We start from the raw sequence: 16,807 nt of genomic DNA on the forward strand, positions 1-16,807 counted from the left end.
CATGAGATAAACTTTGGTGTAATCTCACTGAATATCACAGGTCTCAAAGACTTTTAGTTTAAAATAACCATTTCTGTTGAAAATTTTGGATTTAGCCAGAGCTGAATTTAAACAATGCCTCTTTCACTTCTTAATGGGGCCATTCTGGGCAGCAAGTTACTTTATCTCTCCTAAGACTCAGTTCATCCAACTGTATAGGGGGTATCATTATCATCACAACTATTTCATGAGCGTGTTCTGGGGATGAAATGAGAATATTAATGAATTCATGGAGGCCCCAAAGTTATGTCAGTACCCAGGACAGAGGACAAGACCAATGCATATTAGACAGTACAGTTCATTATATCATCATATGTTTTACAGTCTATATGGATATATTTTGAAAAGAATGGGAATCAGACCAGGGCTAGATGGCTGAATACTGCCGGGAGTACACAGATGTGGAATGCCAATGTGGCATGCCCCATGCCATGCTGAGAAAGAACAGTGCATCATGGACTTAAAAATAGCAAGCAGAAAGAACATACTGAATCTTGAGCAAGTGTCCTTTGTGATTCTAACGAACATTTCTGCGGTTGCCTTTTCTAGTACTGCTATTTGTGGGTGACTGTCATCTCCTTTGGTTGCCAAAATCCCATAATATAACACACACATGCTTATGCCTGATGTCGCCAGTCTTCTGCTTTGAGTGCTTTAAGAATGTGGAAAATTAAGTGAATTCTGGTATCCATCAGAGACTAACGGAGGCACTCGAAGAAGCTCGAGTCAGAAGTAGAAATGAACCAGGCCACTTGCACCTTGAATTTTCTTTCTAAAAAGCTGTATGGCCCTCTATAGGTTAGCAATTGAGACCTGAATCTTTTATTCAGTGAATATTTTCATGTCACATATTTTAGAACTGATGGCTGTTGAAATGAAATTAGTCACCTCTGGGATGAGTCAGTTACACCTGGAGCTTTTGTTTCCTGAGAATTTAGCCTCTTTCCCCAATACTGGCCTGTCTCCAAAACTACTTCCTTCTACAATAGTGATGTTAATATTTCACTGCACAGGTATATTTGTTTAGGAGGGATTTTTGGCCAACCTCCCAAATTAAAGGATCTCAGAATACCATAGCTGAAGGATCCTGAGAGACCTCCCACTGAAAAGATGAGGTAACTGAGACCAGAGAGGAGGAGAGATTTATCGAAAGCAACACGGCAAATTAGCAGCAGAGCTAGAATCAGCATCTTGGCTTTGGCACAGTTTGTTACTTTTTCATTTACCACTGCATGAGGTTTCTCATCTTCTTCGGGGGTAATTCTAAGGTGAGTGGACAAATTTTCCCTATATGTCTCACTAATGAAAGAAAGTTAACACTATATTTCAAACACTTAAATAAAACTTGGTTAAATAAAGAACCTTAGGTGGAAAACCACAAGGCAAGTGACAAGACTTGTTGATTGGAGCAGATGTGAAATAGACAGAGCTGGTGTGGCTCTACCTAAAATCTCCAACAGCATCAATGGGAAACCCACTTGTGGCCCCCAGGGACCCATCATGTCCAGTGATGGCATGGACAATGGTGGGTGATGGGCCCAAGGCAGAAACAATCCTTTGGGCTTTCTCAATATGGCACTTCAATGGAAAAGCAGACAGAAGATGTGATATTCAATTTTTTTAAAAAGAGTACAGCTTTTTCTTTCAATGATTGCAACTTTTTTGTTTTTAAAAAAACCCGTTTTTGCTCCTGGTTTCTAGTGAGCTGAGAATACAATTGACAGACTGACTGGGCCATCCCAACACTACATCATGAAAAGTTGTGCAAGAGAATTTAACAATCAATATATCCATTATACTGATCAGTTCTCATCTTCTTTCCCTGTCACCTTGACGTCATCACTTCAAGGCTATTGTGCTCTTAATTTCAGACAGAAACCTTTGAAAATTGGTAGAATTTTCTGGCCTACGTGAAAGTAGCTGTCTTTCCTGATCTGTATCAATTTGTGTTTGGTAAACCAAGGCTTCCCTGGTGGTTCAGATGGCAAAGAATCTGCCTGCCATGCAGGAGACCTGGGTTCAATCCCTGGGTTGGGAAGATCCCCTGGAGAAGGGAATGGCAACTTACTCCAGTATTCTGCCTGGAGAACTCCATGAACAGAGGAGCCTGGAGGGCTACAGTCCATGGGGTCACAAAGAGTCAGGCACAACTGATGACAAACACTTTCACTTTCAAACCACGGCTGTTTCTAATCAAGTTCAAATGAGAGCTTGGCTTCATCATGGGGCCTATGGGGGACAGACCTCAGCCCAATGCCAGAGAGACAGCTTTATTCCTACCTATTCCCAGGTGGTGCTAGTGGTAAAGAAACTGCCTGCCAATGCAGGTAGACGTGACAGATGAGGCTTCGATCCCTGGGTGGCAAAGATCCCCTTGAGGAGGGCACGGTAACCCACTCCAGTATTCTTGCCTGGAGACTCCCATGGACAGAGGGGCCTGGCAGGCTACAGTCCACAGGGTCACACAGAATAGGACACAACTAAAGCAAGCAACTCAGCATGCACGCACGCATAGAAGTCCCAGAGCAGGGTTCAAATTTCCCCGAGTCAAAGCCTTCAAATCAGTCTGAAACCAAGGGCCAGGGTTGTCCTTTATGGGTTTGGATGAAATCAATTTTCTTACAAACACTGTTTACTTCTCACTTCCCTTAGGGGTTTATAGGAATTAAAATTCCTATAATTATAAATAAAAATTATAGGGATTTCACTTATGATCTATGCTTTTTACCATTTTAGAAATTGTTCTTGAACCTGACCATGCAAAAGAATTACCGGGAGCAGTTTGAAAAACATAAATTACAAGACTCCTCACCTTGGTTCCCTTGTGGCTCAGCTGGTAAAGAATCTGCCCGCGATGCGGGAGACCTGGGTTTGACCCCTGGGTTGGGAAGATCCCCTGGAGAAGGAAAAGGTACCCACTACAGTATTCTGGCCTGGAGAATTCCATGGACTGTATGATCTATGGGGTCACAAAGAGTCGGACACGACTGAGCAACTTTCACTTTCACCTTGGTCACTGAATCCAAACTTCCTGGAATGAGACCTGGGCATTTATATTTTTCAAAAGCTTCCCAGGTGATTCTAACACCTAGATTTAATAATTTAGTTACATTTTCCCCTCCCTCCCTCTCTCCTCCCCTCTGTTTTTCCTGTCCTCTTTGTGGGCTGCCCTCAAGACCCAAGCACCACATATTATAGTTTTAAAAGACAGACATCTCAGTTCCAAGCCACCACCAATTTACAAATAACATTTTGGAAGAAAACGTGTCTGTTAATCTGGAACTGCCTGTATAGTTACTGGAGCTATAAAGGGTTTTCAAATCAGAATTAGAAAGGTGGTTATGTTCTTTCTTCTTGAAGATATATCTAGTGAAACAGACATATGTCTAAGTGCAAATTCTCATGTTTTATTTTAAGTCTTCATCATATTCAGAACGGCCCAGACATAAGAATTCAGATGTGACCTAAATTCTACATACACATCAAGTTCTGAGTTAGGTTGCGACCATTATCTTCTCTTGTTCTAAACTAAGCGAGCCTGATTTCCCTTCATCTTTCCTTGTAGGCTCCATCAGGTTCTTCAAGCTACTCTGAATTCACCAAGAGGAACTAACACACCTTCAGAGCACAAATGTACTAATATACTTTATTATATTCATATTATATATTAATACAGTTTGAAAAGAATTCATATATCTCTTTAGGAAAATCTAATTTTTGCTAGGGGTGAACTTAGACGAGTGGACCCAAATGTTAAGATCTACAAATTAATGTTCTGTTTCAAACAAAGAAACTTTCCTTTAGAATTCCCTTATTTGGTGGTTCTGCAGAGAGTTTCCAGGATTCCTATTATGTAAAGATAAGATCTGACTTCAAAGCCACTCATATTTTCCTTTATTCTCTTCCTTTTCCTCTGAATTCCTGAGTTATTTTAGTTCATCCCCTTTCACATTCATTTGCTTTTCTGTACTTTTCCTCCTGCTGACCAGTTTTCCCTCATGTTTGCAGTTTTCAATGAAATAATAATGCTTCTGGAAGATTGAAGGATGAGTCCCCATTTTCACTCCTTCCTATATCTGTACTCTTTGCCCCATAATTCTGAGTTCCTTCTACTAAAGGCTGACTGTCCATCTCCTCCCCTGGGTTTGGGGATGAACCATCCACCCACCTTGGCTAATGGCTCATGGGCGGTTCTGAGCCTATGCGTTGTTGCCTGTTCAGCCCCTCTGCACCTCTGCCATCGCCATAAAAGGAAATTGTCATGATTAGTTCATTTGTGCAGGGAAAGTATGAGCAGACTCATCCAACCTACAGCTTAGCGTCACTTAGCCAAGGTCAGCTAAAATGAGCAAAGCCAGGCTAACCAATCCACACAGACTCTGTACAACTGGAGGATGCTTCTGTTTACAGTGAGCCTTTAAAGCAGTTCAAGGGATTAAGAATGTGAGAGAGAACGAGTGTTTGACTTCAGGGAAGTGTCAGGTGACTGAATATCCTTTAAGGGAGGAGCAGGGGGAAAGTGCTTTTCTTTCTTCCCTTGGGACTGGAGCTTAGAGATGCTAAACCCCATAGAAGACAGAAGATGTAAGGAAGATGAAGGGAAGCAGAAACTAACATCTAGGGTAGGGGGAAGCTCCTCCCACAAGAGGCCCTAAGGAGGAAATGATGCCATTGGCAGCCCTGCTCCTACAGAAAAGCAGCTCCAGGGGCCACAGCTCATCCCCCAGCAAATGGCCAATGTCCAGCTGGCCGAGGTCCAGCAAAGCCATGATTATGGCAGAAAGAAATAGCCCCTGAATCCAGGCCTAAGCACCCCACTCCTAGCCCCTTAGTCTGTTAGGATTTCTTTCCTTCTGGCTTGGGAATCTCTCTCTCAAATGGCCTTCCAGGAGATTGCATGCATTGAATGAGTTCTTTCCTTACTCAAAAGATGAAAAGAGATTTTTTTTTTTTTTTTTTTTTTGGAGTATGGTCATGCTCACCTGAACAACAAACCAGCACTTCACTCTTATATCTCACTCCAATGATTAATTTAGCCAAAACTGAGCCTTGATTTAAGACTCTACTTCCACATGCAATGGCTCATCTGACAGGTGAGAGTTACTACCTACTGGGCCAGAACCATAATATATTTGCATTCAAGTCAAAGTGAAACTGCCAGTGTGGCTGAAGACCACGTTTTCTGATGCCAATTAAGAAAAGTAGAAAAGGTCATGGAACTAGTTTTATCCTACTTTCCAAATCCTGTCTGCCTTCCATCTGCAATAACACCTACTACATGAAATGAATGTACATGACAGGCTCAGTGAGAAAAGACATCCAGGTTTTAAAAAATGATTTTTAAATCAGATTTTCTGCCCATCTGTGTGTACCCTGTCTCCCTCCACTTCAGAGGGGGCCTGCAATTTTCATCTTTGTTTCTTCATCCTGCCTGGAACTCCTCAGGCGTATAATGCTGTCCCGTGTGAGCCCGAACCACAGTTCTTGCTGTGACTAGACTGTACCTAAGTCACTGGTTCCCAGGGTTTTGCCAGCTTGGACTGGAGAGTAACTTCCCAGGCTCCCTCTGCCAGGCAGGTCCCCTGATGTGGTGCACCCAGCCCCAATCCTTTCATTCAGCAAACAACTATGGGGCATCTACTTGGTGCCAGACCCATCTGTCCTGATTACGTGAAACCAGCAAGAAAGAGACAGGAAATGGACTACAGCTTTTAACAAGAGTAAAGACAAAGAGATGCTATATGGTCTCAACTGTCATTGCAGCTGAAAGCACCATGGACTTGCCACATTGAGACTTAAAAACAAACCTCCTATAAAACCATTTCTCAAAAGAAAGAAGAAAAAAAAACATTTCTCAGAGCTGTCTTTTCCTCTCCAACTTACTGTCGCTGTTTCCCATTATTCATGGCTCCCTCATCTTGTCTAAGATGCAGCAAGCTGAGCCACTTTTGAGGAGAGGCAATCCCCAAAGCTCAGGACACTGGGCCACTCATTCTGCCCCTTCCCCTTCCTATCTTCCGGGCTTCTAACATAAAGAAGTCCCTTTTTTTCTCCTGGGATCCTGGAGGTACTTGTCTTCACAAGCTTGACGTCAGCATTCACATAATTAAAATTTCTTCTTCTTCATATATACATATATATATATATATATATATATATATATATATTTAAATAATTGGGTTGGTCAGAAAGTTCATTTGGGTTTTTCTGTAACATCTTATGGCAAAACCCAAATGAATTTTTCAGCCAATCCTACACATACACACAGAGACATATATATGTTAATACATAATTTAGCCTTTCCAATATTACATATATATATGTACATATAATACTTAGCTTATATCTTTATATTTTAAGAAAAATGTGCTTGTGTATGTATATGTATGTACACACACACACATCTCATATAAACTTTTTCTTAGCAGGTTTCCCCCACAAGCAAAGCTTGGCCAAGCTGCTCCAAGAACTCTCTAAGGGGCATTGGGGCTCCAGGAAAGCAGGGGGAAGGCCTAGGGGCCTTACAGTCAGTCTGCTTTTCCCTTTGGTGAAGCTGTTGATTCTCAGCAGCTTCATTCACTCTTGGGTACAAATGACTGGAAGCAAATTAGCTATTACTCTTTGTATTTTAAAAGAGTTCAAAAACCCCAGGAGAAAGAGATGACACTCTCCAGGATGAGATTGCCGGCAGAATTTGGGGGATGAGGTGGAGATGGAGATTTTGTTCCAAGGCACCTCCACTCACCATCTTCCGCACCATCTCATATCTCTGGCTGGGTGACCTGGGACCTGCTGTGGCTACAGTTCCCAAATGGAAACATATATTTGTTTTGCTTCTGTATGAGTCTGGCTAGGCACCGGACATATAGGAAGGTCACTTATCTCCTAGACTGAAATGTTCAGAACCTGCTTGAGGACCACAGAGCACCCTCTACAGCACTGAAACCAGAGAATACTTAGTGAATCTTTCAGAGCATAGGCACACAGCCTTCAGAGGGACCCTCAGTGTCAATTCCAAGACCCTTGGCTATAGATGTCCCACTTCAAGATCAAATGTAGTAAATGTGGCAACAGACTAACAGCTAACAGCCTGAGCTCAAGAAGGAAAAAGGCAAGAGCTGCCAGAAGAACTCAAAAGGGGGACATTTAGTGAAGGGGCAAGCTGCTCATCACACCTAGTTGGTCCATGAAGACATCACTAAACTACGTGACAGCGCAATAGGATACTTGGTCGTCAGAGTGAAAATTCTGGATCCTCTGGGAAAGTTTCAGCAGCGACAGTGCACATACTCTGTTTAGGAAGATAATTCGAAAGCTCTGGGAAAAGGCGATGGCGTTCAGCACCGCCTCCTAGAGGAGAAGGGCAGTTACTGCACCGTAAAGCCACAGCGTGTGGCCCTGGACCGGAAACCACCTACCTCTGAATGTTATCTTCAAGCTGCTTGACTCTGAACTCATCCTCCTCAGACTGCCGCCTCCTGGCTTCCTCTTCTTCCGCGGTTCCAGCAGGTATGCCCTGCAGCAGCCATTTTTCTCGAAGTACTTTAGACTGTGGGAATGAGAAAGAGAACGGACTGACGATGCCTTTCAGTTCACACCGTCCTCTCCCTCTGTCTCAGCGTCACCCCTCAGCAGTGGGCCCCTATGTCCTGAGAGCCACCAGAAGGATTGATTCCCACGTTTTCTATGATTAACAAGTTTGAAAACATACAGAAGAAACTAGACGATGCATTCCTGTGTAATTTCATGTGCATTTCACAATTATAAACATTCTGTCATATTTCCCCGTATATTCTTCCCACAGAAGCATTTCAAAGTAAATAACCAATATCAGGACATGGGATTCCACGGCTCCTCTGTCCAGGAAATTCTCCAGGCAAGAATACTGGAGTAGGTTACCATTTCCTCCTCCAGGGGATCTTCCCAACTCCGGGATTGAGCCCGGGTCTCCTGCATTGCAGGTGGATTCTTCACCATCTGAGCCAGCAGGGAAGCCCTTCCCACTGAAGCCTCTTAAATAACCAACATTAGGACATTTCACCCATAAATATTTCAGTATGAGTCTCTAAAAATTAAGGACATTTCCTATGCAACTACAGATTGATTATAAAATCTCCCAAGAACACTTAACATCCAGTCCATCTTAATGCGTTCTTTTTAAAAGATTAAAAAGTACTCCGTAAAAAAGTACTTAAAATTTATGGGGCATTGTTTAATAATATAAAATCAGGTGTGAAAGCTTGTGGTGCAGTTTGTATATGCTGGTGGCTGTCTTGCCGGCTGAGTTGTATCCCCCTAGGGGACAGGAAGAGGGGATCTAACAGAACAAGACCATGGGCCGGTCTCAGGGAATTCGGTTTTCCAGAGGTGTTCTGACATTACAAGTTCCTTTACACCATGTACCCTGCCTGCCTGGTCAATATTTTCAAATTTGAACTTGGCTTTTCATAGACTAAAAACCAAGAAAAGTCTAAAATTAGTTTGAATGGTTCACAATTGTGAGAGACACAATCGTAATGTCTTTGCAGGCAAGGCTCCTGATACCTTCAGGCTTCTCAGCAAATGACCTTGGAGTGTTGATAATAAACATCTCACAGGGTCTCAAGTCTGTCTTTGTTTTTTCATTCAGTCTTCTGGAGAGAAAAGGCTGTGGTTTTTTAAACATAAAAAATATGGTTTTTCATAGCTTGGATTTAGAAGAAAACTCTAGTCAGTGTTCCTGCTCATGAATAAATAATTCAAAGGCAGCTTACATACTGAAGATGTGGTTATGAGCAATTGGATGCTGACCCTGCCAATGTGCCATACAAACCTTTATAAATGGGACAGTCCCAAAAGGATTCACGTGGCAATCCGTACTGAGGGCTTGCTGTGGCTGGAACCTTGACATGCCCAGTGAAATAGACAAATCTCAGGCAATTCAACCAAGGGGCAAAAGGAATATTAAATTCAGTCTGTCTGGTACAATCCAATAGTTGATTTACTGTTTTAAACTCACATGATCACAAGTTACATAATAAAAACAATAAAAATAAGTAATTGTGTCCATGGAGTTAAAAGCCAAGACAATTTTTCAAAAGAAGAATAGTGATGGCTCTTGCTGCATGAAATATTATCACATATTAAATGGCTAGAGGGATTAAAGAGAATGAAATTAACACAGGAATGGCAGATTAATGGAATAAAAAGAATTCAGAAATGGCGGATTTGAGTGTAAGTGAGAAATATGTATATGACAAAGAAGACATTTAAATCTGTGGGGAAAAATTTATCAATAAATCATGTTGAGGCCACCGCCTCACCATCACTGAAAAGTAAAGTTATTCCTACCTTGTTCCTTATAGGAAAATACATTCTAGATTTTAATCGACAAACTACTGAAGTAGAAGAAACATCATAGGTTAAGTGTTCAAGATGGAGATGTTCTTTCCAAGGTCAACATCAAGGTCAGAAGTTGTAAAGTGAATGTTAGATGTGAGTTCACACAAATTATAAACTTTTGTAGGAGAACTTCAAAGAGCCCATATATAAAAATCAAAACAGAGATCAAAGCTAATGTATTTTGGATACTAATGTTAATGTAATTTCATTTTACTCTCAGGCTGATGAGGCCTATAGTAAGAGTTCCATAACTTATTCTATAAAAATATATTGGGTCATATCTGGGTGGTAAGCAGATAATTGATAAGTTTTTGCTTTATATTTTCCTGTACTTTTAAATTTCACTCTTGAAATGATTACACACTTCTTCTTTTATAATCAGGAAAAAGAATACATCTATTAAAATTGCTTGCTGGTCCCATACATGAGCATTTTTTAGAAATTCTTAACCACAAATATTAGATACTCAATAAATCTAAGGATCTTATAAAAAGAAATCTGAGTTTAATTTGGCCAGGACCTCAAGGTACCCAGAGGTTTCCTAATCAGTGGGTTGTAGCAGCTAATATTTCAACACGTCCTTCATTGCCTTATAGAATTTGCTTGTCACTCATATAGAAAGTAATGATATTTCATATTGTGGAGTTACTATATAACCCTAACTATTGCAATTAACAAGCATATTAATCAAATATACAAGTATCAACATGATTGCCTTGCATTCTATTTATTTGCTTTGACAAGAGACCAGTGAATGTCTAAATAATTCTATTTCATGGCATAAGAATAAGCATCCAAAGACTTTGATAATGAGAATTATATATTAATAAAAATGAAATCAAATTCTAATGTTTTTCCATTTAAATTTGCACTGAGATTATTTTTTTCCTAAGAGCATATCTGGGATTTTGAAAAATGGTAAAATAAATAGTAATTACTGACCTATTTTCTACTTCAAGAAACTACCAATCATCACTGCAGCATATCTCCACATGGTCCAAACTTACCAGAGCCCATGAAAATATATTTAGAGTAAAAGAGACACTGAGGACCACAATTGATGTCTCTCCAGACAAATTATTTCATTTGAAGAAAACAGTCTCCTGGGGAAAGCATGATTATGGAGACAGTCCTGGGGTTCAACTGAGCTCCCCCACTGAGAGTTTCTATGTTCTTGGGCAAGCTACTTGATCTCACCAGTTTGTTTTCTCACATAACCCAGGGGGAGTAGTATCTACTTTGGTGTCATTATTGAGGGGATGTATTTAAAGTATCACACACACATTAGGCATTGAAAAAAAATGATGACTATTATTTTTAAAAAAATTTATTGAATTTGTTACAATATTGCTTCTGTTTTATGCTGGTTTTTTTTTTTTTTTTTGGCCTTGAGGCATGTGGGATCCCAGGAATCAAACCTGCACCCCTGCCTTAGAAGGTAAAGTCTTAAAGACTGGACTACCAGGGAAGTCCCAGTGATGACTATTCTTGAGTAGTCACCATTGATGATGGACAAAGGGATGACATGCTGCTGCGTTGCCAGCAGGATGCTGGCTGGGTCTCCACCAAGAGCCCAGGGGGAACTATAACCTCAATGAATGTACTACCATCCAGGGGTGAGGCTGCCAAGCTCCAAAATGAGCGATCACAGGGAAGGTGACTCATGCTATTTAAGGTCAGTGCACAGTTAACTGATTTAAAGTAGAAGCTATTCCTTTCTGGTGCCTGCAGTGATCATATCTCTCAGTCAAGCACCACCTTCCTCATAGTAAAATAACTCCATTATTTTGGGGAGGGTGGACCAGGAACAAAGAGAGGCAGTCATGAAGCAGGTTCCACCTGTGTTGCAGCGAGGCTAGTGACTGTCCTCACCCAATCTCACCAGGGCATAGAAACTCGAGACCTTCCAGAGCTGGCATCTCTCTCCAGCGTAACACCTGATAAACCACATTGGAGATCTCTGAGCTTTCTTTTTTTGTTGTTCAAGGCTAGTGGTCCACTCCCACTCTGTCTATAGAGGTTTTCCCCAGTAAGAGAAAAGTATAGTGCATTGGTCTCTCCATCATTAAATTTCTATCATTTCCAATCCTTTCTCCCCAGATATGGGCAAGGTAACCTTGGTTAAAGTGCCATGTATTTCCTCAAATAGTCAATCTCATCAACTGTGTGATAATTTTACCAGGATAACCACAGAGAACTATCTTATTCCCTTGTCTCCAAGTCTTTGCAGGAATCTCACTGCTTTCATATGCAATACTAAATCATTTGTACTGTTATTTTTATTGATTGGATGAATGGGTGGATGGATAATGGACAGATGAAATATGAAATAAACACTGCAACATTGGACTGGATCAGCAATGAATGAATCCTTGGTATCTTATTTGACACCCAGAAAGATGAGAGGTGAGACAAAAGAAACTTGATCTTCTGACATATGTTTATTGCCTGACTTTTGATTCAAGGAATGCAGATGCAAAGAACTTCACTGAGCTGAAAGAGGAGAGAAATCTGTCTAGTCAAAAACATCCTCTCTTTCTTTCAGTATTCTTATTCAAAAGTTCACCTTTGAAGCAAGAATTCACTGAGGTTTAGTAAATTTTGGTCTCTTATCAGGAGTGAGTTGACTGCACTCTGAGCCAGAGACCCAGCTCTGTCCAGATTGACCTTGAACAATTCACTTGGTTCTATGAAGTAAGCTCAAGCCACACCTCTCTGTAAAAAGAAGATGCTAACTTTGGCCCACAGCCCTCCCTGAGGAACATGGTAAGGAAAAAAAAGTGGCATACAGCACAGATGCAAAGCTTCCTACAAGGAAAAGTCCATAAATGGATTCACATGATAAGCAGTAAGAGAGAAAAAGGCAATGTTCACTATCGTGCTTTTTTTCCTTTTAAACCCTTTTCTCTAGTTCAAGTTAACGGTGAACTGATAAATATGGGAAGCAGATTTAGGTCATGTTGCTATTTAAAATCATGTTGCTGATGATTTCATTCTGAGGATTCATTTAGCACAACCTTGTCTTCTAGAAAAGAATGGGAAATGCAACTGTAAAGGTTCCTCTTGCTAAAAAAAAAAAAAGAAAATCCTAATAATCCACATCTAGCATCACCCAGAGAGTCAGCCCCACCTTCCCAACTAGCCCTCTGAGCGATCCAATTTCTCTATGTGCAATGTCACAGCAACTTGGGGTGAGCAGGAGAAGCCTTTTCTCAAAAAGCCAGGGGCAGTGAAAAGCCAGCAGCACCACCCCGCTGGCCACTGGTCACACTATTCTCTGAGCCTGCAGAAAGCAACGTTCTGCAGCCGGTGGAGTCCCTGTGACGGTGATAGAGCTTTCTCCTGGGCTGCCATCAATTATAATGCTTAAGTGCATTATGTTTTAAAGAAAAATAAATAAATAAGCATCTCTCTCTTCCCCGTGGTGCAATGAAAAGCAACCAAGTCAAATCATTTCAATGCTATCTTTTGACAGTACTCTAACAGGACACTTTGAAAACTATTAAAGTAGAAATAAAACACATACATAATCCGGCATGCACAGCATTGCTCTTTTACCAGACCACACTGCTCTGATCTCCCTCTCCTCCATATCAAGAAAGAAAAGATTGATATTTTGAATTTAATAAAGAGCACTATGTTAGATGTATCTTTGAGAACCTCTGCATGCATGCACACACACACATACAGCACCTATGGATTAGAGATATAGCCCCGGAACTCTGCCTCACCCACCATGTGGAAATTCTCCTCCAATTTCTATACATAACCACCACAGTTCAGAGGCACACCCCACCTCCCTAAACCCATCCACAGGCACCCTATCATCTCATCAGGCTTGCAGAAATCGGAACGCTGTGTAACAATGCCCTGAATTTGAGAAATTCACAAGAACAGCCCAGGGATGGTTTCCTGACTGAATGAAAAAGGGCTGGGGCAGCCCTCGGCAGCGCCTTCACCCGGGGCAGGCTCTGCCCGGCTCTCTGGCGTGTGATCTGCATGTCTAATAACAGACAGGTTCGAGGGATCAGCTGCTTACCTTGGAATGCTGCAGCAGAAGTATCTGCTCGTCCAGCTCTTGGCGCTTGCCTTCTATCTCCGTCTGCCTCTTTCTTTTTTCCTTGAAAATAAAAGAGAGAGAGAGGCTGTAAGAGTGGGTGGGTGTTGGCTCCGGGAATCTGACGGCAGGAAGCAGCAGCGGCGGTACACATCTGCAGAGACCCTTCCAGAGATGCTGGGCGCACACCCTTGTCACCTGCCCCTCCGGGTCTGGGTGTGTTGTAAGCAGCAGCCTTCTCCTAACATGTCTGCTGTGGGCTCAGTGAGTGGGAGAATTCTCCTCACTCAGCCAAGCTGCAACAATTTAATCCAGAAGAAAGCAGCTTCTACACACACACACACACACACACACACACACACACACACACACACACACACACACACACACAGTCATGTTCTGTGCGGTGTTAATTTAGAGACAAAGAATAAAAATGTCTCAACTGTGAAGATTAGAGGTTGTTCTCAACTGCAAAGATGAGAGAATAAAACCATGGGAAATTCTGGGCTTAGATTCCTGTTACCGAAACCCTACATATAAATAATGCCATGCAATTTCAAATTTTGTAGGACAAATCATCCAGCTGGACCGACCAAACAATGCAAATTAGATGGGTGGTCTTTGTTTAAGCTCCTCTTGGAGGGAGCATTTCATGTGGGCAAAGGCTCACTCAGGTTATGGTCAATGTGAAGTCTGGACTTGGGCTGCCTGGGTCCAATTCCCAGCTTTCCTATTTGTTACCTGTGTGACCTCGGACAAGTTCTTTTACCTCCCTAGGTCTAAGTCTTCTCTGGAATAAAGAGAAGATAAGAACCGTACCTAAACCATATAGCTGGGGCACTGATAATGATACATGTAAAGGACATAGAACAGTGACCGGGCACATAGTAAATGCTCAATAAATATTATTTGCCATTACACTTACTGTCACATATTTACTTCTAGACAATACCTAGAGATGGCTTTTTAAAAGAATGTATTTCCCTTGTATTCAGAGCATAACTGTTTCACTGGAGTGTACACTTTGTATTTTTCTTCTCTATACATATCAAATAGAAACAATAAACATCACATAAAGGTGATTAATTTCTATTCTTATAGAAAGGCCTGCCCTTATGATAGCTTACATGGTTAATAGTTTGTCTCCAAAGTGCATAAGGGTGTGGTTTACTGACACATTTACTGCACTAGACTATTTCCTTTTATTCACATAAGCAGGGGGAAACTTGTTAGACAAGATATAATTGCGTTTCACACAACAGCCACATCCTGAAGAAGACAAAAATGTAGAGCCTGGTTGTCCTGCTCTGTGTGAAGGGAACCTTTAATTTCATGCAATTGCGATGTTTCTGTGGATGTGATTGTACCACTGCTGTTCAAATCAACACAGCAATAATTTGTTATAACCAAGCTCTTCTGTGTAATGCACAGACTTTGAAGAAATAGTAGTTTATAATTTCAAGCCACTGGGACATAATATCCAAGTCAGGGACATAATCTCCTGTGAGACCTGAGAACATTCTAGGAACTTATTATTTACCAAAGAGCTCCAATCCATGGTGCATCATCGATGCGGCTTAATCCCAGAGGACGTCCAAGAATACACAATATGTGGAGGTAGACGGGAAAAGAAAGACCAATGATAAGAACCCACCTGTCCAGCATCTCAAAGGTACTACATGATCAAGCAAAGACGTCTAGAACCACTATCTCTATATTCTAGGATTTCTCAAGAGTAAGTTTACTGGACTTTATCTTCTATTCCCATGGGCTATCAAGGTATATTTGCATACATGCACGCTCAGTCACTCAGTTGTGGCCAACGCTTGGCAACCCCATGGACTGTAGCCCACCAGGCTCCTCTGTCCATGGGATTATCACGGCAAGAATCCTGAAGTGGGCTGCCATCCGAAGTTGCCATTAATAAGCCCATGTGCCAAAACTACTGAAGCTCACGAGTCCTAGAGCCCATGTTCCACAACAAGAGAAGCCACTGCAATGAGAAGCCTACACTCCTGCAACTAGAGAAAAGCCCCACAGCAATGAAGACCCAAAAATAAAATAATAATAATAAATACATGTTAACTGAGTGCTGTGTATGTTACAGACTGAATGTTTGCATTCTCCCCCAAAATTCCTATATTGAAACTTAACCCCCAAGGTGATGATGGTATTAGGAGGTGGGACCTTCAGTAGGTGATTAGGTCATAAAGGTGGGGCTTGTGAATGGGGTCAGTGCTCTTACAAAGAGAACCCAGAGAGCTCTTTCATTCCTTCCACTATGCAAAAACACACTGAGATAAGGGCTTCCTGTGAATCATGGAGTAGACCCCTACTAGAGACCAAATCAATGGGTGCCTTGATCTTAGACTTCTAATATTTCTTAGGGCTGTGAGTAAAAAAAATCTGTTGTTTATAAGCCACCCATTCTATGGCATTTCATTAGAGGAAACTGAATGGACAAGGGCTTCCCTGGTGGCTTAGATGGTAAAGAATCTGCCTACAATGCAGGAGACCCAATCCCTGGGTTGGAAAGATCCCCTGAAGAGGGGAATGGCTACCCACACCAGTATTCTTGCCTGGAGAATTCCATGGACAGAGGAGCCTGGTGGTGTTCTAATTACAGATCTGGTCATTTGCAAATCTTCCCTAGGCTTTCCCACCTCTGAGTCTTTGTTCATGTAAAGTTCTCACTGCAAGTTGCCATCCATCATATTGATGAACGATGTTTGAACAGAAGAAATATCACCAGATGGTACAGGCAGTGAACCTTAATATAGGTAGACTCACTAGTGGTCACTGTGAACAGATATGATCGTGAAAGATGCATGACTTTAAGTTAGTTCTTTAATGAATAAACCAAGGTAGGAATTAGGTAGGTATAGTGAATCAGCAGTACATTCCAGGGAATGTGTGAGCAGGGGTGAAACACACTGCATATTCCAGAGATATGGAAATAGAAAGGAAATAAAACTGAGGTGCAGGGCTTGCCTTTAGTAGAGACCTCTGAGACCTTGGATGCCAGGCCAAGAAGTTTGGATTTTATTATATGAACAATGTAACATCATTGTGGGTTCTAATCCAGAGAGTAATATGGTGAAACGTCATTTTAGGAACACCATCTTGCACTAGTGTAAAGGATGGATTAATAGGGGTTAGAACACATTTCCTGTAAATGGCAACATAGCAAACATTTTAGCTTTTGTGGAATATACAGTCCTTGTTGTAGCTACACAATGCAGCCATTGCAGTGCAAAAATAGCTGTAGACAACCTATAAATAAATGCACATGTCTGTTCTAATGAGCCTTCATTGACAAACACAGGTGGT

The 16,807-nt window shown here is 41.5% G+C and overlaps 1 protein-coding gene across 4 annotated transcripts in view; it reads right to left on the reverse strand.

Moving 5' to 3' along the window:
* PALM2AKAP2 (PALM2 and AKAP2 fusion) overlaps window positions 1-16,807 on the reverse strand; it is a 497,146-nt gene that overhangs the window by 272,010 nt on the left and 208,329 nt on the right. For all 4 annotated transcript variants that reach the window (XM_061163447.1, XM_061163445.1, XM_061163448.1 and 1 more), the window contains 2 exons: window positions 13,460-13,540; window positions 7,458-7,588 (listed from right to left, as the gene is read on the reverse strand). In XM_061163447.1, the coding sequence (XP_061019430.1) occupies window positions 7,458-7,588; window positions 13,460-13,540 (212 nt within the window). The remainder of the gene's footprint in view (window positions 1-7,457; window positions 7,589-13,459; window positions 13,541-16,807) is intronic.

The sequence above is a fragment of the Dama dama genome, chromosome 16, assembly GCF_033118175.1.
Source record: "Dama dama isolate Ldn47 chromosome 16, ASM3311817v1, whole genome shotgun sequence".
NCBI classification, from domain to species: domain Eukaryota; kingdom Metazoa; phylum Chordata; class Mammalia; order Artiodactyla; family Cervidae; genus Dama; species Dama dama.